The 19,894-nt window shown below is 40.7% G+C and overlaps 1 protein-coding gene across 2 annotated transcripts in view; it reads left to right on the top strand.

The window, feature by feature from the left end:
- HOOK3 (hook microtubule tethering protein 3) overlaps positions 1 to 19,894 on the top strand; it is a 253,534-nt gene that overhangs the window by 33,907 nt on the left and 199,733 nt on the right. For both annotated transcript variants that reach the window (XM_030194473.1, XM_030194474.1), the window contains exons 2-3: positions 2,340 to 2,425; positions 15,327 to 15,399. In XM_030194473.1, the coding sequence (XP_030050333.1) occupies positions 2,340 to 2,425; positions 15,327 to 15,399 (159 nt within the window). The remainder of the gene's footprint in view (positions 1 to 2,339; positions 2,426 to 15,326; positions 15,400 to 19,894) is intronic.

Genomic DNA, 19,894 nt, shown 5'->3' with positions numbered 1-19,894 from the left:
CGGGTGAGGGGAATGGAATCAGCTCCAGACCTATGAGCAGAACTGGAAGGGCTACTGATGAAAGCTATGGCCAAGGCAGTGAGCTCCAGCAGCCACAAGAAGAGTTTAGTGCTTCTCACCGCCAAGTTTTATGTCTTTGCTCATGGGGGTGGAGGGGAGGGAGGAAGAGATGCTGGACAAAGAGAGAAAAGAGTGTGAGTGAGAGAGAGAGAAAGAGAGATAATGGACCTGGGGAAAAAGGGAGGGAAGGAAGAGAAAGGGAGAGATGTTGCATCTGGGAATGGGAAGGAAGGAAGATCAGTCCTTTTAAGGAAGAGAAGGAGGTGGGATTTGATATACTGTCTTTCTGTTGTTACAAACAAAGGTTTAAATATTATATAAGGTACTTTCTTTTGTACCTGGAGCAATGGAGGTTTAAGTCACAAGGAGCTGCAATGGGAAATAAATAAATACCTTTTTAAATTGAAATGTCAATAATAGTACAAACAAAAGTGCCAGAAACTAGTCCACATTACGGAAGGAAAGTGGTGCTGATGTTAACAGATATAACTTAAGAAAAAATCTGAAAAGAATCTCTAAATAACATCAACAATTGCTTGGCTATCTTAAGGCGATCTTAATTAAAATTGACCACATTCAGATGACTATTTAGCTTCCCTATCTAACAAGAACCTCTCTAGCTGATCTGGTTCAAAGAAGACATATTGAGCTTCAGAAAAAGAAATTAAACATTTAGAAGGGAACTTCAAAATAAAACTTTGCTCCCAGAGCTAAAACTCTAAAGTTAAACTGAAGAAATTGTTTACGCTTGACCTGAGTGGCTCCAGAAACGTTAGGAAATATCTGAGGCTTACCGCCACAAAAATGAATATCATTCTTCCTAAAATAAGTTTTCAACACCCTTAGTTTATCTATATCCAAAGCAAAAGAAACCAGCAGAGTGGCTTGTCGAGTAATGTCATCATGTGAAGTTTCTAAGAATGCAGTCAATTTTCCATCATATTAGAGTGAGATGATAGAATATTACACTCTCCATCCTGCTGGGATTTCAATGCTTTGGCAAATAGAAACATTTGGAAATCAATATTTATTCAGCATTAGGCAACACCAACATTTCTTTGAAATATTTCCTCAGTAGTATCTCAGCAGATCTCAATTGATTTTCTGCAACCTCAAGTTGTCTGTGCAGGTGTAGGCTATCTTTAATATGAGAAGCTCCAACCTGTTGAATGTCACCAAGCTGAGGTTCCATTTTCTTAAAGGAAGCATCAAGAGAAACTATTTTATGTTCCAAATCATCTACTTTAGAGAACATAATCTGAGAAAAGTCACAGAGTTGCTGTACAGGTCCTTGAAGCAGTGCTTCAGTCCTCTTTACAATCTTCCAGATATCCTGTAATGAAACTTGAGGTGAACTAACATCCACCACTGGTTCCTCTACGGGAAATATAACTGAGCAGTTGAAGAAACCTTGGATAAAAAAGGAGATGAGGGTTGTTGCACCGCTAAAAGTACCCCAGAGGGAGAAAAACCACTTTGGGATAAACCCCCAACTGGAGAAAAATGGGAAATAGTAGGTGGCTCAGATGTCAGCCTAGCCCCCCTAATTTAAAGAAGCACCCGAGTCTACTCCAGAGATCAAAGGGGAAGGAAGATCTTTACTGAAAAATATCTGGTGTCTTTCAGTTGGTCCTGGAAGTGCAGGAGTACTCACAGTTAGATGTTTCATCTTAGCCTTGTGTTTCCCCATTCTAGTGTAGTCACAAAGTCCACATGTGAAGGATCCTGATCCACCAGGGCTCAAAAGGGGCTTACAAGGGGCCTGGGGCATGCGCTTTTGGCCTCACCCTGTGGCTTCACCACAGAAAGCTGCTAGCTTTTGAAGCTGAATCCGGCCCACTAGAATGACGTCAGTGGGTCAGAGCAATGTTCCCGTGTCAAGAAAACTCCTGACAAGTCTTCAGGTGCTCAGTACTCTGCAGGCGTACACTCCATCTCCTTCCAATAAAATACCTTTAATTGTACCATTAATTATGATTAAAAATTTTAATCAAAAGGGTCCTGATTCAATTCTCACTTTGGGTATTAAATGTTTGGCTTGTTGTGTTGTGTGTATGTTTGTTTTTAATTGGCTGATTAATATGCAGCATATCCAATTATGCACCCTTCTTTCTTTGTTTTGTCAGTTTGACAAGCCCAGAATCCTAGAAGTAGATGTGTTTATGGGCACTGCTCAGAATTGTTGCTGACCCCTGTCTTATCTGTTAATATAACTATGTTAAAATGTTATTCTTCTTAGGTCTGGTTAAATCATATTTCATTATGTTATTTTCATTCAGATCCAGACCTTTCATGTTGAAGCACCATGCCAGACTGTCGAAGATTTAATGAATGGGGTTGTGATGGCCCAGGTGCTTCAAAAAATGTAAGTACTACTTATAATAACTCAATTTTTCTCTTCATGTTTCAAACCACCTTAAGATAAATCTGTTATATAGCAAGTCAAAAGTACCAACCTCTGGATGAGTCCTGGTTTTGAAGGAAGCGATTCTATGTCAATCATTTCCTTGAACTGCTGATTTATATAGATCACTATATAAGTTCTTTCTCTTCTTTTTCCCCTAAATTTAATCTTTGGGACGATTGAAGTAGCCAGTTATCCAAGGAGGAAGAACTAAGATGAGTAGGAGCTTATATTTTACTGATGTTTAGGAGCTTATATTAAAAAAAAATTCTGTATTTTAAGTAACATAGTAACTATGTTACTTAAAATACAGATTTTTTTTTTAATTAATTTTTTTTATTTCTTTCACACATTGCAATGAAGACAAACTCTTGTACAGCTTAGCCAAAAGGAAAGAGAAATATAATTCTAATTAAGGGGTCTTTTTACTAGGTGGCAGTAAGCACCAACATGTGCTTCCCTCACACCAAAATGCACTACCGAGGGTCGCGCTCAGGTTCTTGGTGGTAGTTCAGGCATTCCCAACGCTAAAACAATACTTTGTATTTTTTTTAGTGCTGGGGGTAGAGAAGTAGGCATGCCCAGTGCTAATCGACTGGGCACACCTACATTGCCGCCTACCTACTGATTAGCGCATGAGCCCTTCCTACCTATTAAATAGGTGTCGGTAAAGGCTTACGCCGTATTTGGGAAATTAGTGCCTGGCTGTTATTGGGGAAAAATGGAAATGTGGCCATTTTACAGCCACATTAAAAGTAGCTTCAGTGCGTGGGGAAATCTACATGCTAATCATAGGTCATGGCCCCTAAGTAAGAGGAAAAATCGTCAAAATATAAAGAAAATCTGACTTAAGTGTACAATGAAGAGAGATCCAATACTCTGTCCTCTTTGCTAGTTTGTTGTCCTCTAGCGGACACATCCAAGCCTGGAGTACTGGGTAAACTTCTACCCCGTCTCGTTACCCCTCTCGAATATTCTACTGAGGGAAATATTTGCTGGATTGGGGAACTTGTGGCTGGCTGAGGAGATGGTGATTTGTGATCTGAGCTCAAGATTACTTCATCGTGCCCCAAAGAGCACGCCAGACCTCCATCTGTCTGCGCAACCTCAAGTGAGGACCACACCGGATCCAGCATTGCACTCCTGGTTTTCAACACAAACGTATAAATCGGATGAGAGGCAGCAGCGGCCAGGGCCAGAGCAAGAGGCTGAGTTGCATTCTGTTTCTGGCTGCTCTTTCGTTTCCCCATACCAGAGAATCAGGAGAGCTGAAGAGACACCAACAGCGGTCAGCAGGCAGTGGCTATCTTGGATCCTCGCCCCACTTACCAGCAAACTACCAGTCACATGAGGTCCTTCCTAGAAAAAAAACACCCTGAACATTGTAGTGGCAGAAGAACATTAATACTCCTCTTGGAAAACAAAACAAGCTGGATTAGTACAGATTAGTCCTACACACACTTGATACTAACAGAATATCTGGCCTTTTTCACACATGAACAGAGATAGCCCCTTATGATGTATAGAATAATTAACCATAGACTAAAAATAGAAATATGTAGACAAAAATTAAACTGAATCCTGAAGAAGCCATACTCTGCATACAGTGCAAAACCAAAGAAACAAACAGCGATGGATGTAAACGTCAAAAACTTCCATATTCTACGTGCTTGAGCAGCCCCAATATTGAGCAAACCCTTTGACTGTCTTTCCAGGGGTAATTTCTATTGGGTTTAGCATCCCCAGTCATTTTTTAAAAGTTGACTCCTATGTCCCCACCTATGCAATCTTGGCCAATTTCTCACTATCCTACTACTACTACTACTATTTAGCATTTCTATAGCGCTACAAGGCATACGCAGCGCTGCACAAACATAGAAGAAAGACAGTCCCTGCTCAAAGAGCTTACAATCTAATAGACAAAAAATAAAGTAAGCAAATCAAATCAATTAATGTGTACAGGAAGGAGAGTAGGTGGAGACGAGTGGTTACGAGTCAAAAGCAATGTTAAAGAGGTGGGCTTTCAGTCTAGATTTAAAGGTGGCCAAGGATGGGGCAAGACGTAGGGGGCTCAGGAAGTTTATTCCAGGCGTAGGGTGCAGCGAGACAGAAGGCGCGAAGTCTGGAGTTAGCAGTAGTGGAAAAGGGAACAGATAAGAAGGATTTATCCATGGAACAGAGTGCATGGAAAGGGGTGTAGGGAAGGACGAGTGTGGAGATACTGGGGAGCAGCAGAGTGAGTACATTTATAGGTTAGTAGAAGAAGTTTGAACAGGATGCGAAAACGGATAGGGAGCCAGTGAAGCGATTTGAGGAGAGGGGTAGTATGAGTAAAGCGACCCTGGCCTTTGTCTCTTTTCCCCACCCTTTATCCACCTGAGTAGTGCCCCTTTAAAAATTAGCCTCAAGTATCAATGCATATTGGCAGAACTGTGGGCTGCTCAATATATGCCCCTTAAAGGTGTGTTTCTGGGGTATGAAGTGACCATGCAACTTGTGATCCAGAAACAGAGAACAGCAAATGAAAGAAAACACCAGAGATTAAGTGCAAACAACCTCCAAAAAATCCCAATGCCACAGTGGGCAGATTCCTCTGATCTATTCCTATTTCACTGGCTAGTTTAATGAATCTCTGCTCTGAAAATCTTCCCTTTATCTCTCTTCTTTTTCTTTTTATTCTTTTTTTATTTAAATTGTGACTATTAGGGTATCCACCAAGACCCTATTTCAGGGCTTGTTTCTTAGTTGAATTTCCTGCACTGAAGCACATCTAGACATCACATATTTGATAGTATGTGCCAAATATGAGCACAATAGCCCAAGTATTTGTCTTTCTCCTTCCTTCGCTCCCTCCCCGGTGGCATCTGGCATTCCTGCTGTTCTCACCCTTTCCCAATGTGTCCTGCCGCGGCTGGCTGTGCCCCAGCCCTCCTCCCCCAGCTAGAAACTGACTCACTCCCTCTGTTGTGAAGAGGAAAACCCTCTCTCCCTGGGCCTACCTTACAGCTCTGGTGGTCCAGTGGTGAGCTGGGGCAGAAGCCACCCTCCTATGCAACTGCCCAATCGATCTCCATAACGAAAATGGCTGGCGCGAGTTCCTATGGCAATCTTGTGAGACTGCCCCCGCAAGATTACCGCCAGCTGCACACCACTTTGTGGCCCTTGAGCCTGAGAAGGAGCCCTGGGAACCAGACCCTGGGAATCCAGACAGTGCCCTTCTAAGGCATTCTTTGGAGTGTGATCAAACTGGGTCCTCCATGTTTTGCAAGGGTGGGGAAGGTACATCTCCCACCCCAAGGGAGAATCTACCTCTATCGGTTTGGGAAACAGGTGGTCTGAATTCAGTGTCTATTTTTCCTGGCAAAACCACTATTTCCATAGCGTCCCCAGATCAATCCAGAGACTTGTGGGTTATGCCCCTCCTCTAGCAGGTTAGATAGAGAGAACTCAGAAGTTTGTTACAATAGAGCATGTGCAGCCAGCCTCACTTCAGTATTCTCTCTATCTAGCAGGTAGAAGGGAGCATAAAGTGCAGCTCTGTGGCCTGAGGCTCCTATCCCGTTCCCTGGGGTGTGCTGAGCTTTCTCTGGGGTTGAGGTGCTGGAGCACATTCTGGGATACACCTGGTGGTGCCAGGTCCCTACCCTTCTCCCCCTGTCAGCCTACTTAAATTCTGTTGAGGATTTTGGCTGTATTCCTCTCCTGTCTCATAAAAAAAAAAAAGAACCAGACGGAACGATTCTCCAGTCCAGCCTCATTTTGGCTTGCTTGGCGCTTGGAACAATTCTCCATTCAGCTTAATTGGAAAGTGAGCAGGGTTGGGACTGCGGAGAAGGTAAGGCTTTTGTGGCTATGTCCGTTCCGTTGGAGTCCGTTAAGATTTCTCACATACAGGTTCAAAATGGTGAAACACCATCTCTAGTAAGATAAAAAAAGATTACCATCTATCTAATATTTCGCAGATTTCTCAAGGCACTCCTTTTTAACATATTTTTGAATTGTTAGACAATGAACTAAACAGCAAATGTTATGATATTATTATTTGTTTGCTCTTTTCAAAATATCACTATTTGTTTTCTTCATACTTGTAAAAATATATTGTATGCATTTCTAGTTTTATTTATTGTAAGCAACATTGAACTGAATAATTAACATTCGGATTATGTGGGATATAAGCACCAATAAATAAATTCATAGGTAATAGAAATAAAAAACAAAACAAAAAAGGAACATAAGGTGACATCTTTTTTATTGGACTATACATTTTTTGACAAATTTTCAAAGGCAGTACATTATTCTTCAGGTCACATATGAGCAAAATATCAAAATATATAAATGAAATATGAAAGCATTCCAATGACAACCTTGAGGTAAAGGTACATAAATATTGCTATACTGGGACAGACCAAAGGTCCATCAAGCCCAATATCCTGTTTCCAACAGTGGCCAATCCAGGTCACAAATACCTGGCAAGATCCCAAAAATGTACAATACATTTTATGCTGCTTATCCTACAAATAAGCAGTGGATTTTCCCAAGTCCATTCTAATAATGGCTTATGGACTTTTCTTTTAGGAAGATATTCAAACCTTTTTTAAACCCCACTAAGCTAACTGCTTTTACCACATTAAATGCAAAAAAGTCTTTCTGTGAAGCTGTCTTGACCTAGCTACATCAAGGAACACCTTGATCTTTTGATCATAAAATAGAAGATCTTTCTTCTTAAAGTTTGACTTCAAAACAAGCCACTTACCTTGTTCAGTCATAAGTGACTAGGTGGGTGGCTCTCTCAGGAAAATTATCCTGAGATGTCTCAAGAAAACTATTAAGATCCAAACTATGCAGAAAATCAGTATTATCAAAGCCTTATTCGTAACCCAGACTCCATGAGAATTATAATAAGGTAATTTTCTCAGCATAAAATAAACTTTCTAAAAGCGGAGGTTTTAGCTCTAGAGAGGTTCTCTAGAGCCTCAAGCTTATGATGGAAAGAACTATCCCTGATACCTGAAGCATCCACAGATGGAACAGCTTAGATCTTAGGTTCCATTAGATTCCAGGTTTGTGAATGTAGCCTTGGGCACAGCCAGCCATTTTTCCAAATCGTCCACCTTTAAGTACTGTTTCCTTTGAAAAAGTACACAGTTGTGATAGTCTCGCTTAATATTGCCCCTCCCCCCAGCTGATAAACTACCCTAGCTTCTGTCAGTTTCACTGCCATTCTTTTTTATTCACTGCCATTCTTTTTTATCATGTCTTCTTATTTAATAGCATGACACTGCCTTCCAGTTTCTTGCCGGCTTACATGCTATGCATACTGGTCAGCCAAATTACTTGATTGATTGGCTGATTTCTTACTCACCAGCCAGGTCTTTATAGTCCTCTGAGGCCTCGCTATCCATGATCCCATTTCTGTCAAACTTCTGCCTGGAAAGTATATGTTGGTCTGTTTGCTTTTGTAGCTCTCTCTTTGGAATGCTGTCTCCTGCTTCGACATAGAAGATGCCACCCAAATTTAAAAGTTTGATATTTGAACCTGTAGCGCAGAGCAACACTAGGTTCCCTTTGCTCTTTGACTATGTGTGTTTTTGTTTTTTCATTACTTTTAAATTGTGAATCGCCTTGATGTGCAGTTTGCTGAAGAGGACAGTGGCTTTAGTTGGAAAACTTCATGTTGATGTTGTTGCAAGAGTTGTACTGCTGAATATTTTTAGGACAGCTGGGAGGTGTGAATTTTATTAACCTTCTAACTAGCACTGATCCCTGAGGCAGCCAATGAGTGAGCGAAACATGGACCAATATTGGGTGTTTGTTTCAATAAAGGATTATTTTTTTCTTGGGATCTTCTGTGTGATCTGCTATTTTTTGGTGCAGATCTAAAGAGCCTCTCTTTTGCTGATATATACCTAGTCTTTCTGACATAGACACACACATTAAACCTGCCGTGTGTACTTGCTTTCCTTTGAGTTGTTTTATAAAACAACTAACTAGCTAGTTATACGCACAAAGACTAACACCAGCTGCACGTACTGTAGCAGGACTGACTTATTCACTTCTTTTCTAACTGAGAAAATTTTCATGTACTTTTCTGACTTCACACATGCAATCTTTTCCTAAGTTAGTCACCGTTATATTCTGTGTAACTCCTGTTACTCTCTGTATGTCTCACCTCCGCTTACACCTTATGCTGTTTAAGACGTTAAATACAAAACACATTAAAACATTGTAAGTAGTAAACTATAAATCACTATTGGGAAACACCCAAACCTATGTAATGTAAATTCTATAAATCAATATAGTTTGGGGAACTCACAAATATGAAGATGTGTCACCCCCTTGACTCTAAAATCACAAATAATTATCAAAAGAACCTCAAACCACCTCCTGGAAATCAATTGCTCATAGAGCTTGATTCACCATTCAAATGAGGAGTAGAATAATATCACTGGTTCTGGTAGGGAGATACGGAGAAAAACACCAGCCGAAAAAACTCAAACTAAATTGAGAAAACCGGCTGGTCCAAAAACTCCTCACTCCCTCCACTAACAAAAGAGTCAAAAGCGGTGCACCTCCCCTTCTAAATCAACACCCCACTATTATTCCCCCGTAAACACCTGAACATAAACACCTATCTTGTTACTATATTATAATGCTCTTTCATAAGGAACAATGCCTTCTATCAAGTCTCCTATTAATTTAACAGTCCAACAATCACTTATCTGATTATATGCGAATTCAGGACTCATAGGTGGCATGCAGTTCAAGCTGGTGGCAGTCAAGTGGAGTCGCTGCTTAAATATTCAGTTCAGTTCAGTTAAATAGTTAGAACATCTTTCATGTCCTATTTTCAATTCCGTATCATATTTACAATACTGTGTCTTGCTTTCAATACTCGTATCTTGTTATGAATTCCGACAAGTGCGCCTTGTTTCGCCACAGTCTGGCTGCTTCAGGAAAATATATATCTCAGATCCTGCCTAGGACCTTAAAAAACCGAACAGAGAGTCTGTTCGGTTTTTTTAAGGTCCTAGGCAGGATCTGAGATATATATTTTCCTGAAGCAGCCAGACTGTGGCGAAACAAGGCGCACTTGTCGGAATTCATAACAAGATACGAGTATTGAAAGCAAGACACAGTATTGTAAATATGATACGGAATTGAAAATAGGACATGAAAGATGTTCTAACTATTTAACTGAACTGAACTGAATATTTAAGCAGCGACTCCACTTGACTGCCACCAGCTTGAACTGCATGCCACCTATGAGTCCTGAATTCGCATATAATCAGATAAGTGATTGTTGGACTGTTTAAATTAATAGGAGACTTGATAGAAGGCATTGTTCCTTATGAAAGAGCATTATAATATAGTAACAAGATAGGTGTTTATGTTCAGGTGTTTACGGGGGAATAATAGTGGGGTGTTGATTTAGAAGGGGAGGTGCACCGCTTTTGACTCTTTTGTTAGTGGAGGGAGTGAGGAGTTTTTGGACCAGCCGGTTTTCTCAATTTAGTTTGAGTTTTTTCGGCTGGTGTTTTTCTCCGTATCTCCCTACCAGAACCAGTGATAGTATTCTACTCCTCATTTGAATGGTGAATCAAGCTCTATGAGCAATTGATTTCCAGGAGGTGGTTTGAGGTTCTTTTGATAATTATTTGTGATTTTAGAGTCAAGGGGGTGACACATCTTCAAGTAGTAAACTATGCCATAATGTGTATTGTTTAGAAAATATGTTGACTGCTGTAATTGTCTATTGCCTATGTTCTGCTTTTTCTTGATGTATACCACCTTGGATGAATGTCTTCAAAAAGGTGGTAAATAAATCTAAATAAATAAATGCATATAGGCGCATATGTTCCCTTTATAAATTAAGTGCAACATGTGCATCTGCTTTTTTTTTGTCTAGGTTAGGGCTTTCTGAACCTGTCTTGAGACCCCACAGTCATTCAGGTTTTCAGGATGTCTGTGATGAATTTGAATAAGACAATGCTGTGTATACTGGGTTTCCATATATGCAAAATTTTCCCATGCATATTCGCTGGCTGTTAGGTCCCCAGGACAGATTTGGAAAGTCCTGGTGTAGGTGCTGTATTAAACTCCCTTCCAGCAATTCAGCAACATCTTCTACAGATGGTTTAATATTTCTTTTGGGTTAGCCAGGCATTCTTCTTTCCTTTTAATAGCTCCCTGATTCATACATGTTTACTGACTTAAGCCTGCGTGAGCTTCATCTAGTGTAAGACCATCTGATCTGGCAGCATCCCCTGTTTCCTTCCTGTCTGTAACACTGTTGTTGCCACACTCACATTAAACTTTTCATTTTGTTTAGCTCTGAAGTTTGCTGTATTGCAAATGACTTTGGTCCTGGCCTCTGGAGGGCAAATAATGGGTTTATAGCAGAGCTGTCAAGTAATCCATTCCATGCAGGAGACTTTTTGGCTGGTCCTGGTTTTAAACTTATATCCCAGAGTAGTGTAGTATTTGTAGTCCATGATTCTATCCACTGAAATCGGTGCTGCAGATCCCGTAATGCACCAGAATGAGGTTGATCAATAAATATCCAGAACTGGCCAAAACGTCTCCCTCCTGGAGTGGGTAACTCGGCAGCTCTGTATAGGTCAAAGTTCAAATTTATTTGATATACAGCAAAGTCATTGTAAAATATCTAAGTGGTTCACAATTTCATTTAAAAATGGGTAATAAGCATAAAGCAACAAACCAAGCAGAAAAAGGAGAGAGGGAAAACCCAAAAAAGTAAAAATATACGGTATCATAAGGGATTAGGGAAAAAAAAGGGAGGGGATGCACTGCATAAGTAAGTTTTATAAGGAGAGCCCAAAAAATACCTCTATTCAAGAAATCTAGACTGCCCCAACTTGACATTTCATCCTTTAGATTGTAAGCTCCTTTGAGCAGGGACTATCCTTATTTGTAAAACTGTACAGCGCTGCGTAACCCTAGTAGCGCTTTAGAAATGTTAAGTAGTAGTAGTAGTACGTAGTACATCATGTTTGTTGAAAGGCATGAGCAAACAGGGGCAGAATCTGTGTTGATTCATTAATTGCTTAAACTTGATTCCTTAGGTTGAGAAGTAGCCTGACCCTTCACAAATTGCTGGTAGAAACATGTGTGTTTTTGGTTAATAATGCTGTTTACAGTAAGTTATTGCTGGTGGGAGGCGGGGATAGTGCTGGGCAGACTTATACGGTCTATGCCAGAGCCGGTGGTGGGAGGCGGAGGATAGTGCTGGGCAGACTTATAAGGTCTATGCCAGAGCCGGTGGTGGGAGACAGGGATAGTGCTGGGCAGATTTATACGGTCTGTGCCAGAGCCGGTGGTTGGGAGGCGGGGCTGGTGGTTGAGAGGCGGGGATAGAGCTGGGCAGACTTATACGGTCTGTGCCATGAAGAGCATAGGTACAAATCAAAGTAGGGTATACACAAAAAGTAGCACACATGAGTTGTCTTGTTGGGCAGACTGGATGGACCGTGCAGGTCTTTTTCTGCCGTCATCTACTATGTTACTATGTATGTTACTATGTTTAAACTTTTATTGTGTACTACTTGGAGGGAGGGGGAGAAAGAAAAACTCTGGATTATAAGTGTTGCTCATTTGGAGGAATAGTTAAGAGCTATCTGTGTAACCCCGATGTAGCCTAGGTGCCAGGTTGTTAGAGTAGTGAGGGTAAACCTGTTGATTTGTGCCTATTTAAAGCAGACTGGGAATCTGATACTTGATTAAACCCTGTGGTCATTAGAGATTGAGGTTCTGCTTCTTACACAGATTGTTTTCAGAGGACACCTGCGCTCTTGCAGCCTTACTCATTAAAAGTTGCCCCTCCCTCTCCTCAGTGAAATTGCAGCCCTGCAATCAAGGTCTTAATCCTTTCATATACACTGATGACATCACACTGTACACCCCTTACAAAAATGATCTAACAGAAATCACCAAAGAAATCAAACTCAGCTTGAACATCATGAACTCATGGGCAAATGTATTTCGACTTAAACTTAACACAGAAAAAACACAGTCTCATCCTCTCATCCCAATATAACACAAGTAAACCCACCAACATAACCACCCCAGATTACACCCTCCCTATCTCAGACAGCCTGAAAATTCTCAGAGTTACAATCGATCGAAATCTCACACTAGAGAGCCAAGTGAAAGCTACAACAAAGAAAATATTCCACTCAATGTGGAAGCTCAAACGAGTGAAACCTTTTTTCCCCGAGGGAAATATTTCGCAACTTGGTACAATCCATGGTACTAAGCCATCTAGATTACTGTAATGGAATTTATGCTGGATGTAAAGAACAAATCATAAACTCCAAACTGCTCAAAACACAGCAGCCAGGCTTATATTCGGAAAAACAAGATTCGAAAGCGCCAAACCTCTACAAGAAAAACTACACTGGCTCCCATTCAAAGAACGTATTGCGTTCAAAATCTGCACCCTGGTTCACAAAATCATCTACGGCAATACCCCGGGATACATGACAAACCTCATAGACCTACCAACCAGAAACACAACAAGATCAACACGAACATATCTAAATCTCCACCACCCAAGCTGCAAAGGACTCAGATACAAATCATCCTATGCATCCAGCTTCTCTTATATAAGCACACAGCTATGGAACGCGCTACCAATAGCCGTGAAAACAACATACGACCACCTAAACTTCTGGAAACTCCTAAAGACTAACCTGTTCGAAAAGGCATACCCTAACGATCCAACCTAAATGCCTTAACCTTGCAACACAACAATATAAAAGTTCATACCGGACATAACCCAACTCTTCCTCCTTATGACCCCTAATGTGTCTATCACACTGATCATTACTCTACCATAACCTCACTTTGTATTGTCCCTACCAGTATTGGCGATTGCCTCTACTGCACTATGTAAGCCACATTGAGCCTGCAAATAGGTGGGAAAATGTGGGATACAAATGTAATAAATAAAATAAATTTTCAACCCTCTGCGTGTGTGAACTAAGTTTCCCTTTCCCTATTACTATACTAATGCTTGAGAAATGAGAATATATACATTAATCATAAAGCATAAAATATAATTAGAAGATGTGGAGGGGCATTTTCAAAAGGGACGTCTAAGTTTTAATTTGGAATTCCTCGCAAAATGTCCAAATCCTTAAATTTCGCTGTCCCTAGATTTGGACGTCCTTAGACATGGACATTTCGAAACCAAAGACGTCCATGTCAAAAACGACCAAATGCAAGCCATTTGTTTGTGGGAGGAGCCAGCATTTGTAGTGCACTGGTCCCCCTGACATGCCAGGACACCAACCGGGCACCCTAGGGGCACTGCAGTGGACTTCATAAATTGCTCCCAGGAACATAGCTCCCTTACCTTGTGTGCTGAGCCCTCCAACCCCCCCCCCCCCAACCCACTACCATAGCCCTTATGGGTGAATGGGGACACCTATATGTGGGTACAGTGGGTTTGTGGTGAGTTTTGGAGGGTTCGCTGTTTCCTCCACAAACGTAACGGGTGGGGGGATGGGGCTGGGTCCACCTGTCTGAAGTGCACTGCACCCACTAAAACTGCTCCAGGGACCTGCATACTGCTGTCATGGACCTGAGTATGGCTTAAAGGCTGGCACAAATATTTTTAAAGATGTTTTTTGAGGGTTGGGGGGTTGTGACCACTGGGGGAGTAAGGGGAGGTCATCCCTGATTCCCTCCGGTGGTCATCTGGTCATTTCAGGCACCTTTTTGTGCCTTAGTCGTAAGAAAAACAGGTCCGGGTGAAAATGGCCAAGTGTTCGTCAGGAACGTCCTTGTTTTTTTGATTATGGGTCAAGGACGTCCAAGTGTTAGGCACGCCCAAGTCCCGCCTTCACTATGCCTCTGAGACGCCCCCTTGAACTTTGGTCGTCTTTGCGATGGAGTGCAGTTGGGGACGTCCTAAATCGGGTTTCGATTATACCGATTTGGACGTCCCTGGGAGAAGGACATCTATCTTCCGATTTATGTCGAAAGATGGACGTCCTTCTCTTTCGAAAATGAGCCCGAAATATAGCTGGAGATAATTTTCAGTTGATTGTTTTTATATCTGACATGCCTATGAAGAGGTTTGTGTTGTAAATTCTTGCAGCCTGAAAGTTGGCTATCGAGTTATACTGCTGAGGGTTTCAGATTAAATAGTTAAAGCAGTCTGATTGTGGGAAAGTGTTTTTGTACTGAGGAGTTGTTATCCCACTGTGAAATCATTGCCTTGTATATTTTGTGGGAACATTAGTGCATCCTGACACAGCTTCTCGAAACGCTGGCCACCATTTCACTGTTTTTTGAGAAGAAAGGAGGTTTTTTGCCGATGATAAGGAAGTCCAGCTCCTGCAACGTATAATTTACGGCTGGGAGTTTCTCAAGGCTCTTTCCTCCTTCCAGATCAATGTCCTTTTGGAAAGCTTACTCTTCATGAGAGAATCCCATTAATTTTTGTGTTATATTGATACCAGGGGTGTCTCTTCCTCTTAATTAGTTCGTATCAACATTAGTGCATGGCCATTAATTGATCGGCTGTGGTAATAATGGCATTAGCATGTGGAAAAAAAACCTACGGTAGGGCGCACTAATGCCACTTTTTATCACAACTTAGTAAAAGGACCCTTTAACCTTCATTGACTCAGGTACAAACTTAGACTTTAAGCCTCTGGGGTTAGGAAAATATACCTACTGTATTCAACACACATTGAGCTGCAACTGAAAAGAGGCAGCAAAATCTGAAAATTTTTCCGTTCCACCTACTGTCAGAGGGAGGTATACCGTCAGACTACTGATGCTTAAATGGAAAGCTCATCAAATTAAAATGCTTTTTAAACATTTTTCCTTGCAGAGATCCAGTGTATTTTGATGAAAACTGGCTTAATAGAATCAAAACAGAAGTTGGCGACAATTGGAGATTAAAGGTATAGTTTAAAGTTTTTATTTATCTTAGCATAATTTCTTTTTGTGTTCTTTTTACCTATTGATTCTGAGTGTGACTGCATAGATAATTTTCAATGTAAATGTAACAAAATATATCTAAAAGGTTGCTTGTGGGATGTGGGAATTAGTGTCATGTGTAGCAGAATTATTTGTGGGGGTGGGGAGATAGGTACGGAAAGAGAGGAAATTGAATGGTTTAGGAGACACAAAATTAGTTTTGGCTTGGCCTAGTCAAAGTCCTCATCTGAACCCAGTAGAGATGCTCTGGCAGGACCTTGAACGAGCAGTTCATACACTAAAACCTATGAATGTGTCTAAATTAAAGTAGTTCTGCAAAGAAGAGTGGACTGAGATTCCTCAACCTCAATGTGCAAAACTGATACCAAACTATAGGAAGCATTTGGTTGCAATTATTGCTGCTAAAGGTGGTGCAACCAGTTATTAAATTTAGCGGTCAGTTTTTCATGTGGGCAATATGGGTATTAGATAACTGTTCCTTAAATAAATGAAGTACTAATTTAAAATATGCCTTACGAAGTGCTGTTGTGATTTTTTAAAATCTGTTTGTGAATAATAAGTCATCAATAATCTCAGGATTCAGTCTAGCTCTCCTGTCTTCCACAGTTCTTCCTGCAATAGAAATCATCTTCTCAGAAGATTGCTGGTAGCAGGAATGCACAGGATCTCCTGTGCAAATTTTGCCAGTTGTGTTCAGCACTTTTGCTTGTTTTTCTAAAAAATGAAAACATCGTCGCCTGCATTACTTGAACATAAATAACTGCCCAGTTCATTAGCCTTCATAGTAGAGAATGACATGGGTACAAAGTTTGTCCCTGTCCCTGCAGACTCTGTCCCCATACTCGCGGTTACTGTGGGTCCTTGTCCCTTTTCCTGTTCCATTCTCTAAGTAGACAGAGAGACTGAAGATTTGTTTTTGAGACATAACACTAAACCCTGGGCTCCTGGATGTCTTTTATTTGTTAAAAAAAAACAAATAAAGTCGTTATGGAGGAACATTGTGTGTTTACTGTTGATAGCTTTTGTACAAGTATTTCTGGTTTGTATATCATGATTGGTACTGTTTTGTATCAGTTTGCTGTCATACATGTTTCTCTGTATTGACAACCAAAAACATAATAAAAAAACCAAAAAAACAAACCTAAAACAAAGCGTAGTGTTAAGATATTGATATGAAAATTTGCTAAGGGTAATTATTTACATGGTCCTTGTCCTGGGTATCTCTTACTACTACTACTTAACATTTCTACTTAACATCTCTTGAAAAACATTCTGGAGAGAATATTGACCTGGATAGTCCAATGGAAAAATGATCCTTGGATGCTATTCAACAAATTAGGTCAAATTTTGACTCCACTGCCTAAAGGAGGTAATGTTGATTTGAAACAATATGGGAATTACCATCCAGATGCAAATATTTCAGTGCTGATAAAGCTGGCTAAGTTGAAAGTGGCTGTACAATTGCAGGATTATTTGATAGATTATGAACTACTGCAGTGGTCTTCACTAATTTTAATGAGCTGAAGGAGAGTTGCCAAATATCTTCCCATGCTAGTCAACACTGTTGTGGTGTCGCATGTGTCAGTAACATCCATCCCCACTAGCCTCATTTCAAACTTTTCATTGGGGGTATCTTCAAAAAGGTTGGCCTTTCCAAATACATTCTTTTTGTCTATTGGGAAATGCCTTGTCCTTCAAGCATGCAACTCTTCCTCATTTCTACTGTCCTCTTTCTGTCATGAGCTTTGGTGAAGAGGCAGAAAGTAATGGGGGGGGGGGGGGGAGAGGGGAGAAAAATAGAATGATGATGAGGGCTACCTCAGAGGTCTCCAGGGGCCCCCTGGTCTTGCACTGAACACTGTTACTGCCCTTACTGCCCATATTCATGGAAGCAGGGTGTGTATTGCTATGCATATTTAGTGTGAGTATTATTGGTATTCAATTGCATTGTCTTTGTAATAGCACTGTGCACTAGGGCTGCTATCCCTATAGTTTACAGTTTCCTGTGTTTGCCTTCTTGTGAGCTTTCCCTATTGGTTCTTAGTTCTGGGCCAGACTTCCCTCCTCTGTCCCCCCAGAGGCTGTGATAGAGAGTCCCAGTCTTCCTAACATACCTTTATGATCAGCAGCTGCTGTTCTAGGGGCTGATCCCTCCTTAATCTGTTGTGATTCCATAAAAATTCTTCACCATTTATTCCCAATTGATTCCTGTTATTCCCACACTTTCCCCTTTGAGTACTGCAGCTTTTCCTCTCAGCTAGGCTGAGGTTCTGTCCTTCTCCTGGCCTCTGAGGTGGCTGGACATGGACTCTGTTGCAGAAGGCAACAATTCTTTCCAAGCAACTGAACTGTACATTGATTTTCTTTGCTTTGATTTCCTCATTAAAGAAGAGCTGGATTAAGAATTGAGTCTACTGGTAAAGGTTTTGCTTAGGAATGGCTTAGCTGGGTGTTGAAGCTTTGTGACCTTACCTAGCCTAGAACAGCACAAACATTGAACTACTGCATTCAAGAGAATCGTAATTTTGGAGCCCGCACAGTATGGAAATGGTAATAGCAGCAATAACAACTGAATTAAAGATATTAGATAAAAGCCAACAAGCATTTTTGGTCCAATCAGATCTATCAGCTACCTTTGCTTGGTGCCTCATCAACTTTTATTAAATTGCCTTAGTGCTATGGGGGTTGCAAATTCCATTCTTAGATGGTTTACAGGCTTTGAGAAACAGAACTTTAAAAGTGAGCTGGCAAGGTCAGTTTTCTAGAAGATGGTTGAAGTAAGGAGTACCTCAGGGATCTTCATTGACACTAATTTTATTCAATCTACTGTATATCTTAGTCCATTAGGTCAATTACTACATTTTCTTAATATGCTGTATTTTATATATGCAATTGATATTTTGTTGATCTTCCCAGGAAAAGAATTCCCTTAATAAGATATTCATGGCTTATATTTTTGACAAAATGTGTGATTAGATGCAGAGGAATGGTTTAAAGATGAATCCAAATAAAATTGATGTTTTATGGATTTGGGAGCAAAATTTTTAATTGCCTGCAATCCAATCCCAATTGGTCAGGGATAACGCTCAGTGTGCAGTGGTGGGTAAGAAAGCAAATAGAATGTTAGGTATTATTAGGAAAGGAATGGAAAACAAAAATGAGGATGTTATAATGCCTTTGTATCGCTCCATGGTGAGACTTCCCCTCGAATATTGTGTGTAATTCTGCTCACCACATCTCAAAAAAGATATAGTGGAAATAGAGAAGGGCGACAAAAATGATAAAGGGGGTGGGACGACTTCCATATGAGGGAAGGCTAAAGTGATTAGGGCTCTTTAGCTTGGAGAAAAAATGGCTGAGGGGAGATATGATAGTGAGTGGTGTGGAACGGGTAGACGTGAATCGCTTGTTTACTCTTTCCAAAAATACCAGGACTAGGGGGCACGCGATGAGGCTACAAAGTAGTAAATTTAAATGAATTGGAAAAAATATTTCTTCACTCAACATGTAATTAAACACTGGAATTTGTTTCCAGAGAATGTGGTAAAAGCAGTTAGCTTAATGGGGTTTAAAAAAGGTGTGGCTAGCTTCTTAAGGAAAAGTCCATAAGCTATTATTAAATGGCCTTGGGGAAATCAACTGCTCATTTCTAGGATAAGCAACCATAAAATGTATTGTACTGTTTTGGGATCTTGCCAGGTACTTGTAACTTGCATGGACCACTGTTAGAAACAGGATGCTGGGCTTGGTGGACCTTTGGCCTGTCCCAGTATAGTAATACTTATGTACTTATATGGATTCTAGACTTAATGATGGAGACTTGTGTAGGGCTTGTAGTTAAACATGTTTGTTTTTTGGGGGATGCGAAGAGTTCTGTGTCAAATTAGTCCATTTCTGAAGACCTGAGAAAGGTGATCGAAGCAACAGTGTACCCTACTTGGACTACTGCAACATTATTTATTTGGTGCACCCAGTTAAGTTTATGAACATGCTACAAGTTTAGCAAAATACTGCAGCTAAATTGGTTTGATTTATTTTTTGAAGGAAAATGGCTCAAGTGTCTTCACTTTTGAAATACTTATTTACATTGATTCTGATGACTTTCAAAATTGACCCCTTCATATCTGACATTGTATTTCTTTTTATATGTTCCCAAGAGAATAGTGAGATCTTGGGTGGGTACTAACCTAAAAATCCCTTCCTCAAAGAAAGTTTGTTTTTCTCTGAGGGACAAGTAGGCCTTCATATTCTCACAGATGGGTGATGTCATCTGACAGAGTCCAGCGTGGATGCTGACCAGCTACGTGTAGAACTTTCTAGCAGCAGCACACCGCACATATGCGAGTGTCTTCCCACCTGACACATGAGTGCCAACACCTTGGTCCTAGTTTTTCTGCGGAGCTGAGAGGATCCATTTCTCTGTGTGGCATGACTTTGTCTTATCAAGTGCATTTCCGT

Source organism: Microcaecilia unicolor, chromosome 2, assembly GCF_901765095.1.
Source record: "Microcaecilia unicolor chromosome 2, aMicUni1.1, whole genome shotgun sequence".
Taxonomy (NCBI): domain Eukaryota; kingdom Metazoa; phylum Chordata; class Amphibia; order Gymnophiona; family Siphonopidae; genus Microcaecilia; species Microcaecilia unicolor.
This window is presented reverse-complemented; position numbering and strand designations above follow the sequence as displayed.